The sequence below is a fragment of the Nothobranchius furzeri genome, chromosome 11, assembly GCF_043380555.1.
Source record: "Nothobranchius furzeri strain GRZ-AD chromosome 11, NfurGRZ-RIMD1, whole genome shotgun sequence".
Taxonomy (NCBI): domain Eukaryota; kingdom Metazoa; phylum Chordata; class Actinopteri; order Cyprinodontiformes; family Nothobranchiidae; genus Nothobranchius; species Nothobranchius furzeri.
The window spans coordinates 59,817,713-59,831,467 of record NC_091751.1 but is presented as its reverse complement, the minus strand read 5'-3'; the positions used below and the strand labels follow the sequence as shown (position 1 = coordinate 59,831,467).

Here is a 13,755-nt window from a genome sequence, read left to right as displayed (position 1 = left end):
CCTCCATAAGGCATGTGGCCAGTGTGATTGGCTGTGCATGCTATCAGGGGAGACTCACGTTAGACAGGTTAAACATCTGTAGCTCATCTACGGTTGATTTACTTGATGATTTGCTTTTCTCTGAGAGAGAAAGATAACTCACCATGGTTAACATGGTTAGTTCTCTTTCTCTCTCAGAGTCTAACTTCAATTCAGTCTCTGAGAGAGAAATCTGCAGCCTTGTGCATAGATATCATCAGCCTAGAGTGACAGTTAATCCTTTAAAGCCTGACACATGAACTAATGCTCAGAAAACATTTTCGACTAATACAGGTGCTGGCCAGTAAATTAGAATATCATCAAAAGGTTGAAAATATTTCAGTAATTCCATTCAAAACGTGAAACTTGTACATTATATTCATGCAATGCACACAGACCAATGTATTTCCAATGTTCATTACATTTAAATTTGATATTCATAAGTGACAACTAATGAAAACTCCAAATTTGGTATCTCAAAAAATTAGAATATTCTGAAAAGGCTGAATATAGAAGACACCTGCTGCCACTCTAATCAGCTGATTTACTCATAACACCTGCAAAGGCCTTTAAAAGGTCCCTCAGTCTTGTTTTGAAGGCACCACAATCATGGGGAAGACTTCTGACTTAACAGCTGTCCAAAAGACAATCATTGACACCTTGCACAAGGAGGGCAAGACACAAAAGGTGATTGCTAAAGAAGCTGGCTGTTCGCAGAGCTCTGTGTCCAAGCACATTAACAGACAGGCGAAGGGACGGAAAAAATGTGGTAGAAAAAAAGTGTACAAGCTCTAGGGATAACCGCACCCTGCAGAGAATTGTGACGACAAACCCATTCAAAAATGTGGGGGAGATCCACAAAGAGTGGACTGCAGCTGGAGTCAGCGCTTCAAGAACCACCACGAGGAGACTCATGAAAGACATGGGATTCAGGTGTCGCATTCCGTGTGTCAAGCCACTCTTGAACAAGAAACAGTGCAAGAAGCGTCTCGCCTGGGCCAAGGACAAAAAGGACTGGACTGATGCTGAGTGGTCCAAAGTTATGTTTTCTGATGAAAGCAAGTTCTGCATTTCCTTTGGAAATCAAGGACCCAGAGTCTGGAGGAAGAGCGGAGAAGCACAGAATCCACGTTGCATGAGGTCCAGTGTAAAGTTTCCACCGTCAGTGATGGTGTGGGGTGCCATGTCATCTGCCGGTGTTGGCCCACTCTGTTTCCTGAGGTCCAGGGTCAATGCAGCCGTCTACCAGGAAGTTTTAGAGCACTTCATGCTTCCTGCTGCTGACCAACTTTATGGGGATGCAGACTTCACCTTTCAACAGGACTTGGCACCTGCACACAGTGCCAAAACCACCAGCACCTGGTTCAAGGACCATGGTATCCCTGTCCTTGATTGGCCAGCAAACTCGCCTGACCTTAACCCCATAGAAAATCTATGGGGTATTGTGAAGCGGAGGATGCAATACGCTAGACCCAACAATGCAGAGGAGCTGAAGACGACTATCAGAGCAACCTGGGCTCTCATAACACCTGAGCAGTGCCACAGACTGATCGAGTCCATGCCACGCCGCATTACTGCAGTTATTGAGGCAAAAGGAGCCCCGACTAAGTATTGAGTGCTATACATGCACATTCTTTTCATGTTCATTCTTTTCAGTTGAACAACATTAGAGAAACAAACATTTTTTCATTGGCCTTTAGAATATTCTAATTTTCTGAGATACCAGATTTGATGTTTTCATTGGTTGTCACCTATAAATATCAAATTTAAATGTAATGAACATTGGAAATACATTGGTCTGTGTGCATTGCATGAATATAATGTACAAGTTTCACGTTTTGAATGGAATTACTGAAATATTTTCAACCTTTTGATGATATTCTAATTTACTGGCCAGCACCTGTAATAATACAACAATAATTTACTTTTACAACAACAAAACTAACTTAAATTAGTACTTGGCAACTTTAGCTTCCACCGGAGGGCAGAAAACATGTTTACGGTTCAATAAAGCAGCTTTTTGGGGCGACGGTGGCACAGGAGTTAAGTGCTCGCCCCGTAATCGGAAGGTTGCAGGTTCGAGCCCCGCTCAGTCTGTCGCTGTCGTTGTGTCCTTGGGCAAGATACTTAACCCACGTTGCCTGCTGGTGGTGGTCGGAGGGACCGGTGGCGCCAGTGCTCGGCAGCCTCGCCTCTGTCAGTGCGCCCCAGGGCAGCTGTGGCTACATTGTAGCTCATCCCCACCAGTGTGTGAATGTGTGTGTGAATGGGTGAATGACTGATTGTGTTGTAAAGCGCCTTGGGGGATTCCAGGACTCTAGAAGGCGCTATATCAAATACAGGCCATTTACCATTTACCATTTACCATGTTAAAATGTCAGTGACAATATGAGAGCAAATATACGCCAATGATTTCAGTCGTAACTGAAAGAGCAGAATACAAATAGGATTTTGTGAAGAGTATCATAAAAGAAATGTTGTTCATTCAAATGAGCCCCTTTTAGCTAGTTGCTAAAGTTTAAGTACTCTATTGCATCCCATAATGCAAAGCATTTTGCACCTAAAAAGCATTGCCCATCTGGTAGTTGTGCTGGATCATGGTTGGATCATGATCACATGATCAATGAACTGTAATGGAACTGCATCAAGACCGCCCTCTCCAAACAGTTTTGTGTTCATATCTGTACAAATAAAAACGACTAAAGCACCAAGCATTGGAATACAATTATCAAAACGCCACAAGTGTGAGCTGATCCTAAAATAGGGCCAAGTTAAATGAAAACAATGTAAATGTTATCACATTGCATCAATTGCACAGCTGTCCTGCAAATTTCCTCAGTTAAGTCTGTCCTTATAATATTTCAACTGTTTTTTTTTTCAACAACTCTGTCAGAGACTTTTGATTTTAATCAAGTTAGTTGTGACAATAAATCTACAGATGGAAGGATAAAACTAGGACCGGTTGGTGGGTTGGGTCTTGTGTGACTTTAAAGGATAAAAAAAAAGCTAAATCAGAGCTGAAACACCACTCAGACACATTATGTGAAGCATTAAAGTGGTTACTTTTATTCACTTTGGATTAGCAGATGAGAGAATTTTAATGAACATGGAAAGGATCTGTCTGAATACTAAAGCACTGCTGCAACATTGACACGTGTCTAAAGGTAAAGACCAGCAAGGTGAGAGGAGGATGACTCACCGACAAGTCTCTACCTGACAGCCAAGCTGAATAATAATAATCTTTTTTATATGTTCTGGACAAAATCTGCCAAGTTGTGTTTGATACACAGAGATGATTTTGTATAAAATAACTTTGAGGCCAAGTGATGCTTGAGTGCTCGTCCAAACTTTTCAAAAGAATGCTTGAAAGTTGCACTCATGGTTTTGAGAAACTTTTGTGTTTTAAGCAGTGAAGTGATTACGCATTTTATTTTCAAACTCAATTTTTTTACTGATGTCCCTCAGTAAGATTAAAGAGCAACTCACCCCCTCATCTCACCTATTTTAAACTGTATGATTGAATGTCTAAAAGACAGACTTAGTCATTATTTGGAGATTTTTATCTTATTTCAAATATAAAAGTTTAGCTTTCAAGATTGTACAGCGTACAACCATCATAATTGCACCTTATCCGGAGTTGGGTCATGGGGGCAGCAGCCTAGCCCAGACTTCCCTTTCCGCAGCCACTTGAGTCAGTTCCTTTGGGGGAATCCAAAGGCATTCACTGACCAGCCAAGAGACATAGTCCCTCCAACTTGTCCTGGGTCTACCCTTGGGTCTCCTCCTGCTGGACATGCCAGGAAAAACTCACCAGGGAGCAGGCCAGGAGCCATCCTAAACAGATGCCTGAGCCACATCAACTGGTTACTCTTGATGTCAATACAGTAACCCATTCCAGCCGCTTGTTTACGCAATCTTGTTCTTTCTACCCTCACCTATGGCCACGACCCAAAGCTCGTGACCGTAGGTGAGTGTAGGAACTCGAGAGCTTCGATCGATCTTTCCCTCACTCGTGAACAAGTCCCCAAGATAAACTCCTCCACCTGAAGACCTCGTTCCTAACCTGGAGAAGGCATTCTACTCTATTTCGACGTGGCATTGTTGGTATCATTATTATGTGGCAGCACTGCACTGGACTGCAGCCGAGTCTCAGCCACTCACGAGCCGTATTGTGTGGGTGGAGTAAGACTCTGTAGGATTAGGGTTAGGGTTTGCTCTTTAAGAAGTTTATTTGCTACACTTCCTGTTTATTTATTTATTGTATGTGTTCATTCATTTCTGATAAATGCTATTATCAACATTACAAATAAAGCTGCCATAATATTTCTTCTTATGTTTACAGAAATGTAAACATAAGAAAATCTAACCATGACTGACAGAATAAAATAATAATTAAATCCCAGCCTTTGGAAGCAGGAAGATCTTTTTTTGTGTTGTTTTGATTCTTGTCTCTCCCAAACTGAAGAACCGCCTGTCTGCTCTAAAACCACCCTGTAGTTTCGGAACTGGCCAGTCCACACACCTACTCCAACACCCCCACACACACTGACTGACTAGCACACAGAGAAGCCTCTAAAAAAGACATCAACACACCTGCCAAAGCGAGGAGCAAGGAAAATGTGACTAATTACATCTCTTTCCAAGCCACTGACAGAGTAAATACCAAAGAGGAGATATGCATATTCATAGCAGGGCGCAGTGGGATCGACTTGGCTGTTGAAAATCATCCAGAATTAGTTTTTTGAACCAAAGAGAGAGGCAGCCTTTGACATAAATTGCAGTATTAGACATGCAGAGAGACAGGTACGGACTAGCAGAAGGTTTCAGGAAAGAAGCATGAGGCCCCCGCATCAAATCATTCCAAAGCTGCTTCTAAGACTCTTCAACACAAAAACACCAGTTTATGATCTGGCTTAATGGGCTGTGCAGTAATAGAACTTGGCTCCATAATTAGCATCCTACATTTTTCACATAATTTACATTATGAAAGCAGTGAATCTTAAGCTTTTCTGTTCCCTTGCTTGTGAAGGCAGATATTATTAGCCTCTAAGTCTCCTATTAGTATAAATAACCTTAAAGATCAGCTGCTAAAACTGTGAAAGTTCACTTTAAACTGATGGAAAACAAAAGTAAGGCTTGTTTGGGTTTTTATGCATTTAAAACAAATCTTACATATCATGCCATTGTCTTTGTTAGTAATTTTACAAGCCTCTGCCACCAAGTCATGTTCATATTGTCAGAATCTCTAAGCAAAGTCCATTAAAGACAAAAAGCAGTGACAAAAGTAAAATAACTTCATGTTACATCATTTCAAAAGTGTAAAGTTACTGATTTATTTAGCAGCTGTGTGTGAAAACTAACACAGCAAAGAGCACTTCCATTGAGTGCCTGTGATTCTGAAGAGTTAAATTGTTATGATGCACTAAATAATAAATGTTACAAAATGAGCTCTGATTTTTAACTAAAAATAAATAAAACGGCAACATTCACATTGTGTCCTGTTTTCAGGTTTGCAAGATGTCCTGCCGGAGTTTTTGCGCAGCCGCTTTGTGGAAGCGGCCCTCAGCTACGTGGCGTGTAACTCAGAGGGACAGCTGCTCTGTCGTAGTAACGACTGCTGGTGCCGGTGCTCTCCCAGATTCCCAGAATGCAACTGCCCCTTTCCGGACATCAAAGTCATGGAGGAGAACCTGGAAAAGAGCAAAGCTTCCTGGAACAACTTCAACCAAGACTTCATGGAATCTGGTAAGAACGACGTCTGTTTCCAGGTGTTTGTTTGATTGGAGCTGGAACGAGATGGGTTAAACGTTTTAGTCCAGTGGAACATACAGTAGAACTTGTGGTCTCGGTAAGACTTTCTGTTTACAGATCATTTCATTTCAAGTGTTTCACCCTAATGAGCACAAGATGGAGTTTAACTAGTGAAACTGAATTACCTCTGTCAACAGTGGTAGCACTGCATTAAGCCTGATTCATGCTTCTCCATCTGCGTCAGTGCGGAGACACGCAACGCCATTATCCGTCCTTGCGGACCTGCTGGAGAGCTCCGCAAGGACGGACGGAGTCGAGCTCTCTTTTCCAAACATCCGTCAGTCGAGACGGACAACGCAAGCTTGTGATTGGTCAGGACGCCGCTGTCGTCTACACCGCCACCATTGCACCCTCAAAAACATAAAGAGAGCCGAGGATAAACAGCGGCAGACACGGAGCAGCTTGAAGAATACCTCGCGAAAAAACTCTAAAAACATGAACGTTTAATTCCCCGTGACTGGAGGAGTGAAAAGATGCGCAGCAAGCGTTTTATTTGTGGACAGAAATGACAGGAAACGTGGGTTTAGAGGTGGCGAGCTCATGAAGAGATGGAGGAGAATGAGAGACACATTTGTTTGTTAAAAAGTCTCATATACAAAAACACAATATAAACACACTATCTTGGACCGGATACATGACAGGATTAGCCTGGCAAGCCAGACTAAATAAATGTATTATTTAGTCTGACCACGCTCCATTGACGGCTCTCGGTTGTGGGGCGGGTTCTACCGTTGTCTTTCAAATGATCTCCGCATTCCACTGGACAATGAATGTGACATACTCTTGTTTCACTCTGTTGCATCATCCCACCCACCAGGCATATAGAGTGCCCTGATTGGCCCACAAAGCGGATAAAGCTCTGTGATTTGTTCACTAAGCAGATAGAGCACTATAACTGGCCCACCATCATGGACCAATCACAGCTCTTTTTGTGTTTGAAACCCCTCTAGAGAGCTGTGATTGGCTAGCCAAAGTCCTGGTAGGAGCTGCTGAGGTTCCAATGGAGCATGCCTAGACCATTCTTTGCAAAGCAAGAATTTGGTCTAGTTCACTAGGCTATGACAGGATACCACAGAACAGCCCTACGCCCTCTGTTGTCCTGCTGGGGAATTGCTTGGCAACACTCTCCAGGAGACGAAGAAGTATGAGAGCAAAACGCTTCCGTCAATCCGTGCGTGTCTGTCCCTTGCGGAGCTGAAAAATGGGCCATTCCCATCTATACCGGGACGGCCCGGGCCGGGTAGCCCCAGTCGGCCTCAGCCTGGCCCGGTTGATTCCACACATCATTGCCTTAAGCCCATGTGGGCTGATTCTACCCACCAATCAGAGGCTTGCTCTAATGGAAGGTGTGAATTTGCTGTCAGCAGTGGGTGTGTTGGCCCTGGTCGGCCTGAAGCAGACCCCCTCGAGAAGAGGGCTGAGAATGAGCCTTGGTTGGCCCGGAAAAATACCAGGCCACCCAGATATGTAAACAACCTACGCTACCCGGCCCGGGCCGACCCGGTACAGATGGGAATGGCCTAATAGAAGCATGAACCAGGCTTTAGCCCTTTTTAGAAGACAGACCATGCCAGCAAATGAGTGTAATACTGCTTCCATGATTTTGCAACATTAGTGCCGGTGTTATGTTGATGAGTTCCCCTGTCCAGATCTGTTTCTATTCCACCCAGCTGTGAATTGGAACCAACCATTCACAAATAAATAACCCTCTACCTAACCCTAACCACCAAAAATGTATGTTTTGTGAAATATACAATTACTCTATTGAGCACAATTTTTATGTTTGTTTTAGGGTTATGGTTAGGGTAAGGGTTGGGATTTTTTGCGAATGGATGTTCAAACTCGCACCTGGGTGGAAAAGAAACAGATCTCCATAGGGGAACTAATTTCAACATAACACCAGCCCTCTTGGTAGTAATATTGCTGCAACGCCAGACTTGTGAATGCTTATTACGCCTTGGTGCAACAGAGGGAGGTGTCATCATCATGTGTGGAATGACTGCCAAGCTCTGGCAGGAAACTATATTGAAAATTAAAGTAAACATGGCAGTAAGTTTCACTTGTTGAACAGAATCAGCTGAGATGATAAACTGGAGCGATGCAGAGCTCCAGGATCTTTTCTCCGTTCGCGCTGGAGATAAGATTATCAGACCATTCACGGGGACTGTCGAGGACAGACGCTTTTAGGAGCGGCTTGTGAAAAAAAAACATAATGAGCGTAGCTTCAATTGCAATAAAAAGCAAATTATATCCAAGAAAAATGGAAGTCAGCATCAGCGCAGACACCGCCCCCAGACCCACTTTTTACCACCCTCGCGTAATTTTTTTGTAAAAACGACACAGTTGAGCCACTTTTCCACCACGGTCTGACTACTTATAATCGGCCTAAGGCTCCCTGATGCCAACTCAACGTCGCGGCAAATTGGCGGCATTGTTTTCTAAAAGAGGCTTTTGAGCATAAGTACAAGAATACATGCCAACCCTGAGGCAAACTGTGGAAACCATCAATAGTTATTCACGTACATGCATCACTATGGTCGCACACATGGTTGTTCTAATTAGAGAAATTTTTTTAATTCTCATTTATGTATTTATTCTTATGTCTTCAAAGTCTCAGATGTATTAAACTAAAATGAGAATTTAACAAAGCTCTTTTTTTTGTGTTTGTTGAGAAAACGTCCAGCTCTACCAAAGCATTTTCTTTTAATGTGGCAAGGTGGAGAAACGAGAAACCATGAGAAAGTCCTAGGGCAGCCCACTCAAGTTGATTGGTCCCAGTCACGTGACCCGATGCTGTGCTTGAAACATTCAGCAAACACTCAGATTAGTACCTACACGGGGTAGATAGCTGCTTCTCTAATTATTGCCATTTCTTACATTAATAATTTTATCATGAGTGTTTTATTACTTCCTATATTTGCTTATCTCTTAATTTTTTTTTTCTCTATCTCACCTTCTGCACCAAATACCGCAGCAATTTCCTAATGTTGTGACTTGGCACACATATGGCATTAAAAACCTTCTGATTCTGATTCTTCTGATTCTGATTTAAAATCGATCATTAATATAATGGCTGTTTATAGCAAAGATTTTAGTCGATGACTTGTTTTAAATACCTTATGACAGAAATTGTTCTTTTTAAACAAAGCTTTATTGTTGAATTTTCAAAAATTATATTTTGGTTTCGGGATTTAATTTTATTTTCATCCAACTTTACTGAGGAGGCATTTCTGCCGGCTGGCTGTAGACGGCGGCTGTTTCAAGACATAAATAAGAGAGATGAGGGGTGGACAGCTGGATGGGGGCTGCGTTGCATAAGTTTGTTTCATTCTGGTTTCAGATGTAGCAGGTGGGATGGGGATGATTTATGGCTCCAAGCTGGAGGCTGTTTATGCTCGCCGTCACCGTGTTTATACAGAGTGTACATGTGAAGTGTTGAGATTATCTTAATGATAATTACTTGTGGAATTTAGTGACGAACAGAGATGATTAGTGATAAAACTACCGGGTTTGTGGCTCGGTTGTTGTTATTTTATTTGGAAAAAATAAAATATTACATCACAAAGACATTCCACGAGATTTGAATAACAAGTTTTATTTAGTGCCGTAACGGGCATCTGGAGAGGTGTGACAGACTGATTTCACACTTGGTCTTTTATAAGTTTATCCCACAGTTTTTATTATCAGTGAGTTGCTTTATTAAGTAAACTGAGCCAGTTTACGTTGACTGATTATATCATATAAACACACATGTAAAACTTAATGAGGAATTCTTTGGGCCTTGTTTGCATGTGTGTCAGGAAATAGAATCATTAAGCAAATATTTTTGCTGTTAATGATTCATCAGAAATACTTAATGGTGATGAATGATCTGTTGCAGTTCTGTCTTCGGTTAGGTAAAACTAAATGAAACATTTAACCCTCAGGCTTCGTTAGGGGCATTTTAGTCCATTTGGGCAGTTTTTTGTTTTTCTTTTTGATGCCATTTCACCACCGTTTGTGCATATGGTACAAAATTTTGTCGCAAAACCTCTCTCTGAACAAATTTTGAAATTCAATTTGGAAGTTTTAAAATAGACTAAGGGAACACTATGAAAAAAAACACTATACACTTGAGACGTTAGAGGACAAAAACGTTTGCTTGTAAAAGTGGCCATAAAAATGCATACATTAATTTTTTTTTGCTTTTTTTCATAAATCTGTTGAACAACTTCAGCCCTGCTCAAACATTAAAAAAATTCAATCATTTTGAGGCTTTTAACCCTTGAAATGCCAGTTTGAATACTCAAAGTCATTGCTGTAATTTATGTAAAAAAAATAAAACTGTTATTTTCAAAAAAAAAGACATATTTTTTTTTGCCTGGGGTGTTTAGTACAAATCAGTCTTGATTATATTATGAAATATCTAAAATTTTGAATTTTTTGCATTTATCGTTTTTACATAGCAACTGATTTAAAATTTACTTTACACTCGAGCCATTAGAGGACAAAAACGTCCACTTTTAAAGCTGCTTTAAAAATGGTCCAGATGAATATTTTTTTCTGCTTTTTGGGTCTAAATCTTGTCATCAACTTCAGTTCTGATCAAAATAATCAAATATTGAATATTTATCTAAACCTTAACCCTTTATATGCCAGTTTGATTATGTGATGCTCATTTTTTCATGAATAAAGCAGACAAAAGAGGAGATATTTTACATAAAACATATTTTGAGTGACTGAAATAATTTGTTTTAAATCAGCCTTGGATATGTCAAGAGTCTGGCAAAATATCACATTTTATGCTTTTTTAGTTTTTGTGTAGCAGCAGATTTAAAATGTACCACCCTCTTGTGCCTGTTATGGACAAAAACATCCCTTTGACATCATTGCAAACCAGTTTTTGATCCTGTATCATCTGCATCAAATAATCACGCTTTCTGTGATGTTATAGTTTCATTTTGGACAAAGTAGTCAAATTTATGATTTTTACTGTTCACCCCCAAATTCAGTCATTTCTCCATATGTTGCTCAGGCGAGAAAGTTTACACATTTCTTTAGATCTTCTGCTGTTCTTATTGAAGTCAGAAGGTCAGCCTGACCTCTGATAAGTAAATAAAACACAGCTTGACTCTCCTACTGAACTTCAAAGTGTAGGGTTAGGTTGGCAAGAAAGACCAGTTGCAACAGGACAAAAAATATATTAATCTATACATTTTTTATGGCCACTTTTACAAGCGGACGTTTTTGTCCTCTAATGACTCTTTAGGATGAAATTTAAAGTGAAGTCTGAGGGTTAAATACAGCTATATTTTCATATGCTTCTTATTATTATTCTTATTATTCTTACAGTATTTGTAATTTTATACAGTGGGATGCAAAAGTTTTGCATCCCACTGTATAATAGCAATGCTTTAACAACTAACTGTACACTTATATCAGATAAAATGTGTCACTTGTTTATTAGCAGGAAGGCAGTAAATACCTTTAACTCTTCACTTTCAGAGTCTCCTGGCTTTTAATGAACTACCATGCACAGAAAGCTACTTTCATTAAAGATAATGAAGCATACGGCTATTCAGTTTCTCAGAATAGATGCACATTTGCCATTTTATTTTAGTCAGTATTCTTTTTTTTTTTTTTTTGGTTTGTTTGTTGTTTGTTTTGTTTTAAGCTACAACCACAAGTTTAAAAGCCACACCTTGAATTTTCCTTGCTGGAAAAAGAGGCATGTTATTTGCTTACTGTAAGGAGACTTATTAGCCATTCGTTAATATTCCAGAACTGTAATTGTTTCCAGGTGATGTACAACCTTGCAAACACATTACACATTATAAATATATAAACGGGAAATATGGGCACAACGGATGAAACCAAGTGATTTTGTTACTGGAAAAGAAAATAAATTCTTAAACTGAAATAGATAATTGTAAACATCTACTTTGGATCAAATCCAGGACCTTGGAGAGAGTGGATACTTTATGAGATTAAAAGTTTACATTTTAGCAAAGTTTTTAAGTGATCAAACGGTTACTATGTGCAGATATTCCTAATTATAAACACAGTTTTGTTCCAGAATACTTCTGCAACTTGTTTCTTTTAACTAATCACGCATTTTTAATCACTACTAATCCTAAATGGAAATAAAGCACAGCAAGTATAATTCAAGCTATTTATTAAAGATGCAATATTTGTTATAGGAAAAAAAACATTCAAGCAATCTACAATAATAAAAATAAAAGATTAATAAAAGGTCCAGTCCCTGTCCTTAACCCCCCTGCCGACTCTGAACTCCCCACCAATTTAGTTTTCTAGCGTTTTTAGTGTGAGGACGTTTTTAGCTTTCTTGCTTGAATCTTAACTTCAGAATCACAAAAGCTAAAAGCCATTAACAATCTGGGAAAACGCCACCACTAATTGAACATTCAGAACTCGAACCGTCCTTTCTGCTTGCTCACGACAACACAACTACTTCATTTTCTTTTCTATAAGACAAACGTTTGCGGGTTCAAAGATGTTTCTCATACCTGCTGGCAGTTTCGTATGAAGGCTTCGGCCTTCCTCAGAGCTTTATCCGACTTCTGCCCTTGTGTCTTTTATCACGCATGCCCGCACTCAAGCTCAATCTTTTTCAACCGACACACTCAGACAGAAACTGGTTCACCCGAAAGACAAAACTTTGAGTTGATTTGAGACGTTTTATCTGCATTCCCAAACAATAACAGTCACCTAGCTTCACTTCCTGTTTGACTGCTCCACCAAAAGTAAGCGTTTTGTGCACAGAGGGTGTTTACGTGCATCTGGGTGAGACGTTCAGAAGAGCAGTTTGATGGATCAGTTATGATCCAGTCATTTGAAAAGGGGACCAGCACTGGAATAATAGCATTAATTAAATTAAGTTAGTTATTAAACCTTCTCAGTGGCCTAGTGGTAGAGCGTCTGCCCTGCGACTGGGAGACCTGGGTTCAAATCCCGGTCGGGTCATACTGAAGACTATAAAAAATGGGACCCAATGCCTCTCTGCTTGACACTCAGCTTTAAGGGGTTGAAATGGGGGGTTGAACCACCAAATAGTTCCTGGGAGAGCATCTGCTGCAGCTCATCGCTATGAGGATGGGTCAAAATGTGGAGATGAAGTGAACTCTAAGCCTTGACTTGACCTCTGCACTTTCTTTTATTTAGCATGTTTTGCATGACAATAGATTATATGTGGTGGCTCCTATTTTCCTGGCTTGTATTTAGCCAACTATCAAAGCAAAAGGAATTAGAACGTGTAGAAAAAAAAAGCCATTTAGTCTAAAAACACAAAACCCACATCCATATTCAGCGAGCTTCGACTTTCAGCTACACGGTAAAGCTGCTGTGCTTAATGTGCTGCAGATAATGTAAAGATGTTTGCCAGAAGAAATGTTGGGTGTTTAGCATGTTGAGTCATGCGGCAGAGACCCCTTCAGGTGCAAAATCTCGCAGTTGTTAAATTGAATTCCAGCGTTCTGGTTGGCTTTATCAAAAATATATCACAGGCTGAGAGTCTCAGGTGTGTGATGTAATGATAGCAGCGGTGTAGAAGAAGTCGGGCGTCACTTTTTTTTAATTGGCTTCAGATTTTTTTTTCTCAGTCTTTGTTTCTTTGCTACATCTCAACACATTACCATCTCAGCTCTTAATGACTTGGAAAGTGTTGGCAGGACTTAATTGGAGACAGGTTTCTGGCAGCTTTTCCCAGTCTTCGTGTCTCCCTGCAGAGTTCAGGTAATTGTGCGTGTGCTGCAGATTGTGTGCAATATTGGTGAACGACATTAAAGAGAAAAACAGCCTTTTTGTGCATTCATTTAGCCTAGTGTTGACAGCACTTCCCCCCCCCCTTTTTTCCTACAAAGTTGCTTATTTTGGGGGTATTAAAATTTTCTAAAGCTACACTGACAGTGCGTCAGAATGAAAAGAGGA

The 13,755-nt window shown here is 40.4% G+C and overlaps 1 protein-coding gene across 2 annotated transcripts in view; it reads left to right on the top strand.

The window, feature by feature from the left end:
* brinp2 (bone morphogenetic protein/retinoic acid inducible neural-specific 2) overlaps positions 1 to 13,755 on the top strand; it is a 368,978-nt gene that overhangs the window by 282,825 nt on the left and 72,398 nt on the right. For both annotated transcript variants that reach the window (XM_054736802.2, XM_054736801.2), the window contains one exon: positions 5,527 to 5,763. In XM_054736802.2, the coding sequence (XP_054592777.1) occupies positions 5,527 to 5,763 (237 nt within the window). The remainder of the gene's footprint in view (positions 1 to 5,526; positions 5,764 to 13,755) is intronic.